General features: G+C 47.6%; 1 protein-coding gene across 1 annotated transcript in view; it reads left to right on the top strand.

Annotated features, from left to right (window-relative positions):
* The window catches only part of NSF (N-ethylmaleimide sensitive factor, vesicle fusing ATPase), a 159,891-nt gene that overhangs the window by 44,915 nt on the left and 101,151 nt on the right, over positions 1-13,825 (top strand). Inside the window, exon 4 of the mRNA XM_060255915.1 lies at positions 5,213-5,252. Coding sequence (XP_060111898.1) covers positions 5,213-5,252 — 40 coding nt within the window. The remainder of the gene's footprint in view (positions 1-5,212; positions 5,253-13,825) is intronic.

Here is a 13,825-nt window from a genome sequence, read left to right as displayed (position 1 = left end):
CATGGAGTGAGGCCAGGGCTGCTGGAGAGCTGCTATTTCTAGGCTGGAGGGGGTGTTAGAAATAGCTGCTCTCCAGCAGCCCTGTGTTAGAAATAGCAGCTCTCCAGCAGCCCTGGCTTCACGCAATGCACAGCAGCCAAGAAGGTCAGAACGCCTGGTCCGGCTGCAACGCCAATGAGGATGTTCTCCACAGCTGAGAACGAAACGTCTGGAAGAAAAACTTTCTCCAGTAGAACACGGCACTTGAGCCCGAAAGATTCTACAAACCCTAACTGCCTAGTTTGCTTACCGTCCTGCCTCCCCCTGCAGCCCCCTCCCTTCCCTTGCGCTTCACCCGCCCCCCCCCCCTTCCTGTGATCAGAGGAGCGTTCAGAGGCCGGGCCCCACTGCTTTCAATGCAGCCGGCACAGCATCTAATCCTTTGAAATGCGCGTGGAAGAAGGCTTCACTCCCCCCTCACGTCTGGTTCCAGGGAGGAGGGGGGGAGAAGCCTCCTCCCGCGCAAGCTTCAAAAGATTAGATGGCGTGCCACCCGCATCGAAGCCGGTAGGGCCCAGCCTCGGCACGGCGCACGCTGATGGGGGGGGGGAGGACAATGGAGTGCGGCGCTGCATTGCTGCGCTGCGGAGGGCGGGAGAGCAGGCAGTGACGGGGGGGGGGGCGCCAGCAGCAGGGGGGCAGTAGGCAGGAAGGCTGTCTGGGGCACCATGCACCCTAGAGCCAGCGTTGACCCTGAGCCTTCAGTGCCAGTGAGCTAGCAATGTAGACAGAATCTGAATATTATTTGCTCAGTGCACGGCTCAACTGTTTAATTACCTGCATTTCTATCCCACTGTTTCCTCCAGTGGGGACCAAGCGGCATGCACTTTGCTCCTCTCCTCCATTTTATCCTCTATTTTTTTTTCTTTAGTCCAGCCACCTTGTGAGGTTAGGTGATACACTCGGAGACTGTATGATTGGCCCAAGATAACTCAGGGGTGTAAAACTCATTTGTTATGAGGGCCGGATCTGACATAAATGAGACCTTGTCGGGCTGGGCCATGTCAGGCTGAGCCACGTGTGTACCTATTTAAGATTAGGTAGCGGAGATATAAACTTTAGAAAGGACACAGTCAAAGACAATTAAAGATTAGCACTTGGTCTGAAAGGTGTTTTCTTTGTATCTCTCCCATGAGATCCATGGAACTGGGCAAAGGAGGTTCTGGCCCTTTCCTTCCTTCCCCAGGGGACCAGGAGGGGAGGGAGCCTCAGCCATTAGAAGGAAGAAAGGCTTGGCTCAGTAGCTCTGCCGTGCGATTGAGAGAGCCTGGCAAAGCAAGCTATTCCTCCCCCCCCCCGTTCCCCCTCAAGGGAGGAGCCTCAGCCGATGGAGAAAATAGTATCTTTGCTCTGTAGCGATTGAGCAAGCCTGGCAAAGCAAGCTGTGATGCAGAAGGTATCAAGAGAGAGGGAGAAGGAAGCAGAGGACAGCCAGTTGTCCGGGGGCCTGATTCAGCCCCTCGGGCACGTGTTTGACACCCCTGCTCTAACTCCAGCACGACAGGGGCTGTCTTTCAACTAGGCTGTGTACAAGATTCAAAGAGCCCCATCCCGCCCTTTAACTTACAGTCTAACATCGCAACAGCAAAGAAGACGTTTCTCATTCAAAGACAAAAGAAACCGGAGCAGGAGATTAAAATTTTGAATTAGTTTTAAGATATTAAATTAAAATAGCTTTGAGTATCAAAGCTCTCCGGAAGCAAAGGAACTATCCATGAAAACAAGTGCAGTTGGAGGAGTGGGAATTTGCCGTTCAGAAGCTGAGGAGGAAATAAGTTATAACAGAGAAGAAAGGAAAGGAACAAAAGGACCCTGGAGATCCCTTCCAACTCTCTGATTCTAGTGGTTAAGAGCGTGGACTGTAATCTGGGAGAACCAGGTTTGATTCCCCACTCTTCCACATGCAGCTGCTGGGTGACCTTGGGTCAGTCACAAGCTCTCACAGAGCTGTTCTGCTCAAGAGCTAGCCTGTGTTAATTTTATGCCCTAAAGCAATTAATATCTGAACTGAAATATTTGATTGTGTGTGTGTGGGAGGGTGGCAAACAGTATCATTGTTATGTTTGAAGCCTTATGTGGAAGTTATTTCTATTAGAATAATACCCATTTAAAAATGATCGTTCTCATGGCCCTTTCTTACATGCCCAGGGAAACACTGATTGCCACTTTGGGGTCAGGAAGCAATTTTTCTCCAGACTACTTTGAGCAGGGATTCTGGAGAGGTTTTTGTTTGTTTTTCGCCATCTTCTGGGCATGGAGCAGGGGTCACTGCGTGTGTGTTGGGGGGGGGGGGGGAGTAAGAACATAAGAGAAGCCATGTTGGATCAGGCCAATGGCCCCTCCAGTCCAGCACTCTGTGTCACATAAGAACATAAGAGAAGCCATGTTGGATCAGGCCAATGGCCCATCCAGTCCAACACTCTGTGTCACAGAAGAACATAAGAGAAGCCATGTTGGATCAGGCCAATGGCCCATCCAGTCCAACACTCTGTGTCACATAAGAACATAAGAGAAGCCATGTTGGATCAGGCCAATGGCCCATCCAGTCCAGCACTCTGTGTCACATAAGAACATAAGAGAAGCCATGTTGGATCAGGCCAATGGCCCATCCAGTCCAACACTCTGTGTCACAGAAGAACATAAGAGAAGCCATGTTGGATCAGGCCAATGGCCCATCCAGTCCAACACTCTGTGTCACAGAAGAACATAAGAGAAGCCATGTTGGATCAGGCCAGTGGCCCATCCAGTCCAACACTCTGTGTCACATAAGAACATAAGAGAAGCCATGTTGGATCAGGCCAGTGGCCCATCCAGTCCAACACTCTGTGTCACACAGTGGCCAAAAAAATTGTATATATATATATACACACACACTGCGGTTAATAGCTACTGATGGACCTCTGCTCCATATTTTTATCTAAACCCCTCTTGAAGGTGGCCATGCTTGTGGCCGCCACCACCTCCTGTGGCAGTGAATTCCACATGTTAATCACCCTTTGGGTGAAGAAGTACTTCCTTTTACTTGTGAATTTCCTGCATTGTGCAGGAGGTTGGACTAGATGACTCTGGAGGTCCCTTCCAGCTCTGTTCTTCTCTGAATATTGTATGTACTTCCCTTACATTGTTAAAGCAGAGCACTGTTCTGGCATACCCAAAGAACCGCTTGTAATATGCCATGAGCATGGCTGTCAGATCACCTAGAGCTACTTTGGTGTAGTGGTTAAGAGCGCAAACTCTAGCCTGGGAGAACCGGGTTTGATTCCCCACTCTTCTGCATGCAGCTGCTGGGTGACCTTGGGTCAGTCACAAGTTCTCACAGAGCTGTTCTACTCAAGAGCGGTTCTTGGAGAGCTCTCTCAGCCTCACCTACCTCACAGGGTGTATGTTGTAGGAAGGGGAAGGAAAGGGAGATTGTAAGCCGCTCAGAGACTCCTTTAGGTAGTGAAAGGTGGGGTAAATCCAGTTTCCTCCTCCTCTTTGTCAGTGAGGGTCACCTGGGCACCTCATAGCTTGCTTTACTTGTTCGTTCCCTATCAGAGGGGTGAAAAGAGACACGTCGATAAGAATTTTGGCTTTGGTTTTGACACGGCCTGCTGTCCCTACTTTTAAATCCCTCGTGCGAAAGAACCTCGTGGCCCCAGGGGAACAAGCTACTGGCCAGGCCCTTCTTTGGCAGGAAATTTGAATGAGATCTCCCTTGCAGATTGGGCCAAAAGGAGCTCCCAGCATCTGAGGAACTCCTTGAAATACGAGCTAGCAAGGAGCAGGCTGTCATCACTCTTCCTAGACCTCTGTCAGTCGATTTTTTGTGGGAAAGGTCTCCAGGGAACAGATGTCTGAAACTTTTATGCGTAGAAGCCTCTAGGAATGGCTTTTTATTGTTCTCTCCCACACTGTATTTTAACCTTAATCTTTTCCCCCACAAGCTTATCTGTGTGCGCATAGAAGAAAACTTTTTTTTTGTTTGTTTCAATTTATTCTGGGGCCGAAAGAGATTCTGGATTATTTCCCACACAGGTGCCTGCTGCTGAAGCAATCCCTACTAGTCAATGGAGTTTTCTGTGCTTATAGCGATGGCCCCAGGGATAGGCAGCTTAAAAAGAGGATTTGATAGATTTGTGGAGGAGAGGTCTGTCAGTGACTACTAGCCATGGTGACTAAAAGGAACCTCCACATCCAGAGACAGTCAACTTCTGAGTCCCAGAGCCAGGAGGCAACATGAGGAGAAGGCCTCAGCCTCTATGCTGTCTAGGGGAAATGGTTAGCTGCTGTGCGGGACAGGATTCTGGACTAGATAAACTCTTGGTCTGATCTAGCAGGGTTCTCCTTATGTTCTTATCAGGGAAAGGCTTCAGCCTCTATGATGTGTGGTTGGCCATCCAGAGGAACAACAGCAACAATAACAAATGACTACTCATTTGTTATGAGGGCCGGATCTGACATAAATTAGATCTTGTCAGGCTGAGTTATGTCAGGCCAGGGCATGTGTGTGTACCTATTTAAGATTAGGTAGCAGAGATATAAACTTTTTAAAGGATACAAACTTTTTTTTAAAACTTGAAACACACTTAAAACACTAGCGCTTGTTGGTCATAAAGGTGCTTTCTTTGTCTTTCTCCCATGGTTATCCAGGGAACTGGGCAAAGGAAGCTCTGGCTCTTTTCCTCCCTCCCCAGGGGACCAAGAGGGGGAGGAGCCTCAGCCAATGGAGAAAATAGAGGTTTTGCTCTGTCGCTCCTGTGTGATTGAGCCAACTTTGTAAAGCAAGCTGAGATGCAGACGGGAGCAAGAGAGAGGGAGAAGGAAGCAGACAAGAGCCAATTGCTTGGGAGCCTGATAGAAGCCCACTGGTGGCCTGATTCGCCCCCTGGGCTGCATGTTTGACACCCCTGGGTGGGAAGGTGTTTGTGAGCTGCTCTGAGGCACCTTAGGGCAGAGAAAAGCAGGGTATAAAAACCTGCCCTCCCCCTTCTTGAAACACAGGGGAGAGCAACAGCGTCTTTGCTGTGCGGTCCACAGGTGCAAGCAGGTGTTGCGGCCTTGATTTTTCTGCAACCTTACTCTTAACAAATCTTTGTATCTTCAGGAAGGTTTCTTTTGTCTTAAATACTGGCATGTGGTCAGTTGTTCCCTGTTAAAGCGCCTAATTCTCTCTCTTTCCTCTCTTCTCTAGAGAAAATGGGCTGGACTCTCTATTGGGCAAGACATAGACGGTAAGTGTTTTCTATAAGTTGCTCACAAGCTGGGTTTCTGGAATGTGTAACACAATCACCGTTTTGGTGTGTAGCTATAGAGAAAAACCGCCGAAATAAACAATACTTTAAACGATCAACAAGTTATCTTAATTTGATTTGTACGAACACCTTCTCACACCATAAGTAATGCACCAAGGACAGCTTTTAAAAAGTCCATGACAGATAGCTTCCGTAGTCCTGTGGTATACTGAAGTGAACTGTCTCTTTAAAATGAAAAGTTTTTAGATGATGCCATGCATGTAGTGAAGGGGAAATAAATTTCTGATGCTTTGCTGGTAGTCATCGAAGATTCCAAACCAATAGAAAAAGACAGGGGAATTTCACAGGGAAAAATCACAGGAGAGGATGAGAAAACTTGGCAAAGCCAGACCTTTGTGGCAGTTTTGCAACCTTCGTCTGCTCTCTCTCTCTCTCTCTCTCTCTCTCTCTCTCTCTCTCTCATGTACACAGTTCCTTTTGCGGAGCCGCAGTGGGCAATATTTTTACGTAGGTTGAACGCATACTTATCATTCTGTTCTCGGCTATTTGTCACAGACTTTTAAAAAGCCGTACTTAGTGTATTATGATGCGAGAAAGTGTTCATAGAAATCAAATTAACCTGTTTATCGTTTAAACTGTTGTTTATTTGGGGGCTTTCTGCAGTGGGCTGCCCACCAACAGAATCCACTTCTTGCAGAGCTCCACACGGCAGAGCCGCTTTTAGAGCCGGCGTGGCATAGTGTCAGGCTGGGATTTTGTACATTCGGGCTGGAATCCCCACGCAGGTGGGTCTTAGACCACTCATAAGAACATAAGAGAAGCCATGTTAGATCAGGCCAGTGGCCTATCCAGTCCAACACTCTGTGTCACACAGTGGCAAAAATTTTTATATATATACACACACACACACACACACACTGTGGCTAACAGCCACTGATGGACCTCTGCTCCATATTTTTATCTAAACCCCTCTTGAAGGTGGCCATGCTTGTGGCCGCCACCACCTCCTGTGGCAGTGAATTCCACGTGTTAATCACCCTTTGGTGATCAAGCACACTCAGCCTGGCCGACCTTACAGGGTTGTTGTGAGGATAAAATGGAGGAGAGGAAAATGACGTGAGCTACTTTGAGTCCCTATTAGAGAGAAAGATGGAGTATAAAATGAAGGATATAAATTCGGAAGGATTCTGAAGACCAGTTAGCCTGACAATTTCTGTCTCAAAATACATTCCCTCCCAGTGGCAGACTGGGTCTAAAAATATATCGATTGTCAGGAGGAGACAAAGGGGGCCCACCAACGACTATAAGGCTATCATTTAATTTTTATAATAAATAAATAAAATTTTGAAAAAAATAAGTGGAAAAAGGGTACAATTAAAACTTGTGAAATAAATATATGTTGTTTAGTAGATCCAGGCAGGCAGCCGTGTTGGTCTGAAGCAGTTGAACAAAGCAGGAGTCAAGATGCACCTTCAAGACCAACCAATTATTTATTTTGAATGTATTTAGAAGCGCATGAAAGTTTGCATTCTAAATAAAAATTGGTTGGTCTTAAAGGTGCATCTTGTTCATATTGCTTAGTAGTTACAGTGTCCATTACTGGCAATATACAGTAGATACTAAATGTAAATAGGGATTGCTGCAACTGAATTTTCAAATTGTTTTTTTTATTTTAAATAAATGGTGGATATTTTTAAATAGTTTGCTTGTGCTGAAAATTTAACACATTAACAGGTAGTTCAAAAACATATCTCATGCAGTCCACTATATTAAGAGCAGTTGTTTGAATTCACTAGATGATTGTGCAGATCTGTCAATAATTTGTCAATTCGTCTGACAATTCCTTTTCAACGGCTAGCGACGTGCTAGAAATACATAATGGACCTCGCCACAAGAACACTTTGTGAGAATATGTTTTATAGATGTATATATTATTAACGACAATTTTTAACAATCACAGTACTTTTGACAACCTTGGTTACTTGTAAAGTAAGTTCTGGATTGGATCCCCTCTGTCTCTTTGTAAAGTTCATCTCAGTCGTAACGCTGTGCCAAACAGTTTGCTGCTGCACAGTAGCCTATTGGTCATTGAAACTTATAAATGCCTTTGCCCCGGCAGTATCCCTCAAGGTTATGCTCATTTGGGTTAGCCCAAGGGTGGCTAAACTTGCTCACTATAAGAGCCACATAGAATGAATATCAGATGTTTTAGAGCCACAAGAAGGAAGGAAGGAAGGAAAGCTGGCAGGTAGGTAGGTAGCCAGGCAAATAGGTGGGGGAGCTTTAACGTTAAATGCATTCTCCAAGCTGCAGGCTGGCTTGACTTGGAGAAATGATTTAAAGAAACGTTTTCTCCAAGCCAGCAACGGGGGGGGGGGGGGGGGGGGGGCTTCAAGAGCCACACAATATGTGTGAAAGAGCCTCATGTGGCTCTCAAGCCGCAGTTTGGCCACCCCCGGGCTAGCCTCTCTTGCTTTGGCATTTTACCTTTGAATTTCTGTGTGACCTCACGTCACATCCCGATCTCATGTCCCACCCCCAAAGTCCCCAGGTATTTTCTGAGTTAGATTGGCAACCTTAGTTATAAACAATGATTTTGGTGTGATGGTGCAAGGCGAAAAACAGTACAGGTGGTAGAAATCAAGTATACAGTCTTAATGTGACTATCTTAGCATTCCCTACTTCTGTTAACATTGTATTAAGTCACACCAGTTCCAGGTGAGGGGAAAAACTGTCTTGCTGAAGCTCCCTCCAGCTCAGCCTTCTGGAGAGAACCAGCTTCCCTCTCTAGTCAGGTCTATTTATCCTCTCCTCCCAGGTCCCATCCCCCTCTGGATCAGTTTCTTTCCAGAACTGCTTTCACCCAATCAGAGGGAGAGAAAGGATTCCTGGGAGATGTAGGCCCACTAGCTAATTGAGGTAGGCTTTCCCAGGCCCTCTAGGCCTCACTAGGCAGGCCTCTCCTTGCCCTCTAGGCCCTCATGGAAAACTGTAGACAGAACCCAAAAGAAGAAATACTGACTTTTGTATAATTAGCCTGTACAACTAATTCTGGGGCACAGGAGATCAATATGGCCAAAAAGGAAAATGCACCGTTTATTACAGATGAGAATATCAAAAGCCATATTGACTAGGTGATTTTTAAAAAAAATGCATGTTTCATGATAAAATTTTACCCAAATGGGATGTCTCTCAGGGGTGTAGACTTTCCAGTTTCGGGGGGGGGGGGCAAGGTGGCTTACATCATAAAACCGACAACAGTAAAACAATAAATAGGATCAATGATTAATAGCAAAAAAAAATGCCTCATGTCAGATAAAATAAGTGTGCGTGTGTATAATCTAAATGAAACAGTGTACCTGCACACAGAAGCTGATGCCCAGAGGAAAAAAACTTAGTTGGTTCTTAAAGGTGCCACTTGACTTTGTTCTGCTGTTTTATACCAACAGGGCCCCACCTGAATCCACACCCAGTCTCACTTTCCCCCAAAATGTAAATTGGAACCAAGCAAGTCTGTTGAATCCACCAAAGAGCCTGCAGTGGGTGTAGCCAGCCAAGGCTAAGGGCTATACTTTCTTTTCCCAACAGACACCAAACGTATTTAAGGATTGATATGTGCTGGATATCATACTGGCAGCTTGGAGAATGCATTTAAAGTTAAAGTTGCTTTCTTTCCACCTCCCTCCCTCTTCCTTCCCCGTCTGTTTGTTTGCTTCTTCCCTCCCTCCCTCCCTCCCTCCCTCCCTCCTTCCTTCCTTCCTTCCTTCCTTCCTTCCTTCCTTCCTTCCTTCCTTCCTTCCTTCCTTCCTTCCTTCCTTCCTTCCTTCCTTCCTTCCTTCCTTCCTTCCTTCCTTCCTTCCTTCCTTCCTTCTTTCCTTCCTTCCTTCTTTCCTTCCTCCCTCCCTCCCTCCCTCCCTCCCTCCCTCCCTCCCTCCCTCCCTCCCTCCCTCTAATGTTCATGTCTTGTGGCTCTCAAACATCTGATGTTTATTCTATGTGGCTCTTACGTTAAGAAAGTTTAGCCGCCCCCGGCATAATTGGTTTTCCTTCCTTTCCTCTCCTGTTCTGCAACAGCCCTATGTGCTGCTAGGAATTCCTGTTCCTGTAGTGCGCTGTCCATGGTGCTGGACAGCCAGGTTGGCCGAAAGCTCTCTCCAGCGTCCATGAATGCATGCCTGTGCCCGACTCATACTGCTGAAATGTAATTCAGAGGGAAGTGATAAATCACTGTAGGGAAGAGGCAGGTTGCCCTGCTCCGCGTTGCATTGCAAGCAGTCAGTCGCATGACTTTCTCGCATGCCGAAAAAACCCCCCCACGTCATACTCCAGGCAGTCATTTCGAATTCCATCCTGGGGATTTAGACAAGGGTACGTAGTCATTAAATAGTGATGCTGTAAAGCGGTAATTGCACAAAACGCATCTTTGGTCTGGCGTTTTAATTCCCAGTCTCTTTCATAACGAGAACACTGAAAGCCCAGTTGGCATTACGATTGGAACAGGCAAAGGCGCAGGGCGGGGGGGGAAGGTGGGCGCTAATTTGGAAAATGCACATTCCATTTAAGCTCTAGGAATGACTGTCAGGAAGCTTTCTGCACAAGTGAAAGGAGAGCATTTCCCCACCCCGTCAGGCTTGGAGACGCTCCTGCTGGGGGATTTTATAATCGGGAAGCGAATTCCCTGCAGGCAGTACGGAAAGACTTTCCTATAGATGAGGTGTTCATAACAGGAAGGACTAGCGAGTGGGAGAGGCAGGCTGGCTGGCTCCCAAGTGTATTGCAGCCAGGGGGAGGCTTCTGAGAGCCGAAGCACATCGGAAGAAGTGGCTCGCAGGCCAATTTCTGCGTTTCTAAGCAACAGAACCCAGGGCGAGGCTCCGCAGGGAGGAATAGGCCCATTTCTCTGAGACTTCCATTGAGGCTGGGAGAGAGTAGACCAAGCTACAGCTTGGGACGAAGTTGACAAGTGTGGTTCCTTGAGCTCTAGGAACCTGAAGGCGGGGGCATACTGTCGTATGCCGAAGACTTCGCTTGTTTCCGGATTGTTTACCGGATGTGCATAGTGGGAGCCAAGCTGGCTTTTTCCTGTAGGAAAATGGGACACCCTGGCCCTTCTAGGCTTTTAAAATGTATATATTTATTTATGTTAATTGTAGTCTGCCTTTCTCACAGGGGCTTACATAGTGGATGACACATAGTGAGGCAGGTACAATCACAACCCCCCCCCCAACTGACTGGTTTCCAATAGCAACCCTTTGAGTCCAGTCTGTGAGGAATGAGTTCAGCCAGTTCAACACACATCCCGTGCGGTGTTCCCTCTAAGCTGAGTTAGTGTGAGCTAGAGCGCAGTTTTTTAGCCTCCGGCTCACACATCTTTGCACTGGAAAAATGGCCCCAGAGCAAACTCCTTTATGCGGTAGCTCACAAGACTCCACAGCTTAGAGGAAGTATTGATCCCATGATACCTATTCCTGCCCTCAGGTGCCTTAACGAAGGCTGCAGATGACAGAGAGGCATGGCCTGTATCTACACTCAGAAGGAGATCATCAACTAAACATAAGAACGTTAAGAGGAGTCTCTCCTGTCTCTCACAGTGGCCAACCAGTTCTTCTGGAGGGCCAACAACAGGGCATAGACGCCGAGGGTTTCATACCCAGAGCCCTGCTGGATCAGACCAGTGGCCCATCTAGGCCAGCATCCTGCCTAGCACAGTGACCAAACAGTTCCTCTGGAGGACCAACAACAGGGCAGAGAGGCCGAGGCCTTCATAAGAACATAAAAAGAGCCCTGCAGGATCAGACAAGTGGTCCATCTAGTCCAGCATCCTGTCTTACACGGTGGCCAAACAGTTCCTCTGGAGGACCAACAACAGGGCAGAGAGGCCGAGGCCTTCATAAGAACGTAAAAAGAGCCCTGCAGGATCAGACCAGTGGTCCATCTAGTCCAGCATCCTGTCTTACACGGTGGCCAAACAGTTCCTCTGGAGGACCAACAACAGGGCAGAGAGGCCGAGGCCTTCATAAGAACGTAAAAAGAGCCCTGCAGGATCAGACAAGTGGTCCATCTAGTCCAGCATCCTGTCTTACACGGTGGCCAAACAGTTCCTCTGGAGGACCAACAACAGGGCAGAGAGGCCGAGGCCTTCATAAGAACATAAAAAGAGCCCTGCAGGATCAGACCAGTGGTCCTTCTAGTCCAGCATCCTGTCTTACACGGTGGCCAAACAGTTCCTCTGGAGGACCAACAACAGGGCAGAGAGGCCGAGGCCTTCATAAGAACGTAAAAAGAGCCCTGCAGGATCAGACCAGTGGTCCATCTAGTCCAACATCCTGTCTTACACGGTGGCCAAACAGTTCCTCTAGAGGACCAACAACAGGGCAGAGAGGCCGAGGCCTTCATAAGAACATAAAAAGAGCCCTGCAGGATCAGACCAGTGGTCCTTCTAGTCCAGCATCCTGTCTTACACGGTGGCCAAACAGTTCCTCTGGAGGACCAACAACAGGGCAGAGAGGCCGAGGCCTTCATAAGAACATAAAAAGAGCCCTGCAGGATCAGACAAGTGGTCCATCTAGTCCAGCATCCTGCCTAGCACAGTGACCAAACAGTTCCTCTGGAGGACCAACAACAGGGCAGAGAGGCCGAGGCCTTCATAAGAACATAAAAAGAGCCCTGCAGGATCAGACAAGTGGTCCATCTAGTCCAGCATCCTGTCTTACACGGTGGCCAAACAGTTCCTCTGGAGGACCAACAACAGGGCAGAGAGGCCGAGGCCTTCATAAGAACATAAAAAGAGCCCTGCAGGATCAGACCAGTGGTCCTTCTAGTCCAGCATCCTGTCTTACACGGTGGCCAACAGGGCATAGAGGCCAAGGCCTTCTCCTGAGGAGAACATCAGTAGAGCCCTACTGGATCAGACCAGTGACGATCCATCTTGTCCAGCATCCTGCCTCACACAGTGGCCAAACAGTTTCTCTGGAGATCCAACAACAGGAGTCAGAGGCTGAGGCCTTTCCCTGATGTTGTCTCCTGGCTCTGGGATTCAGAGGATTATGCCCCCTGAATGTGGAGGTCCCGCTTAGTCACCTTGGCTAGTAGCCGCTGAGAGACCTCTTCTCCATGAATCTGTCTAATCTCCTTTTCAAGCTGTTTATTCCTGTGCCCACCACATCCTCTGGCAGCGAGTCCCCCATTTTAATCACTCTCTCCTCTCAGAACCATCTCTGTCCCATAGGCTGGCCTGGAGCCAAATTGGAAAGGGCAAGAGGATATGGGGTTCATTTGCTCCCGCTCTCTCAGTCACTTTGCCCAGAAATAATAATAATAATAATAAATTTTTATTTATATCCCCTCCCTCCCCGCTGAGGCAGGCTCAGGGAGGCTCACAGGACATGGTGCGTACCATGATTACAATAAAATACAGTTAATACAATAAAATACAGTTAAAATACAATTAAATTACAAATTCGTAAATTAAGTTAAATAAATAAATTAAAACCAGTATTTTTTTTTTTATTTATCTGGGATTTATATCCCGCCCTTCCCACCGAGTGGCTCAGGGCGGCTTACAACATATATAAACTAACACAAAAATATAAAATTACACTTTAAAATTAGCATTTCATAATATATAATTAAAATCAAACATTTGTTATAACTATACATCATTAAAACAGACAGCGGTCGTGGAGCTACACTCTATTCAGCTTCAGATACAAATTCAGTATACAGTATACAGTATTCAGTAGTCGGTATACAGGGCCGTTAATTGTGGGCCAGCCGGAAGAGGACTGTCTTACAGGCCCTGCGGAATTGGGTGAGATCCCGCAGAGCCCTTACCTCCTCCGGCAGCTGGTTCCATCAAAATGGAGCCATTACAGAGAAGGCCCGGTCCCTTGTGATCTTCAAGCGGGCTTCCTTTGGCCCGGAGACAACCAAAAGATTTTGAGATCCCGATCTCAGTGCTCTCTGGGGAACATGTGGGGAGAGACGGTCCCTCAGGTAGGCAGGTCCTAGGCCATATAGGGCTTTAAAGGTAATAACCAGCACCTTGTACCGAACTCGGTAAGATATTGAAGTATAAATTGAAGGTGCTGCAGTTCAATACATATATATAAAGATGGCTAGATGTCATTACCAGGATTCCACCTTAAAAGCAAGTTGGAAGAGGACGGTTTTGCAAGCCCTGCGGAACTGATTGAGGTCCCGCAGGGCTCGCACCTCCTCTGGCAGCTGGTTCCACCATTGGGGAGCCATTATCGAAAAGGCCTGCTCCCTTGTTGTTTTTAGCTTGGCCTCCCTTGGTCCAGGGATTTTTAGAAGATTTTGAGAACTAGATCTCAGCGCTCTCTGGGGAACATATGTAGAGAGGTGGTCCCTAAGGTAGGCAGGTCCTCGGCCATATAGGGCTTTAAAGGTAATAACCAGCACCTTGTAACGAACTCGGTACACAATTGGCAGCCAGTGCAGTTCCCGGAGCCTAGGCTGTACATGTTCCCACCTAGGTAGTCGCACTAACAGCCTGGCTGCCGCATTCTGCACTAGCTGCAGAAAGGGTA

The sequence above is a fragment of the Heteronotia binoei genome, chromosome 15 (assembly GCF_032191835.1).
Source record: "Heteronotia binoei isolate CCM8104 ecotype False Entrance Well chromosome 15, APGP_CSIRO_Hbin_v1, whole genome shotgun sequence".
NCBI classification, from domain to species: domain Eukaryota; kingdom Metazoa; phylum Chordata; class Lepidosauria; order Squamata; family Gekkonidae; genus Heteronotia; species Heteronotia binoei.
Note: the sequence above shows the minus strand (reverse complement) of the source record. Positions and strands in the feature narration are given on the sequence as shown.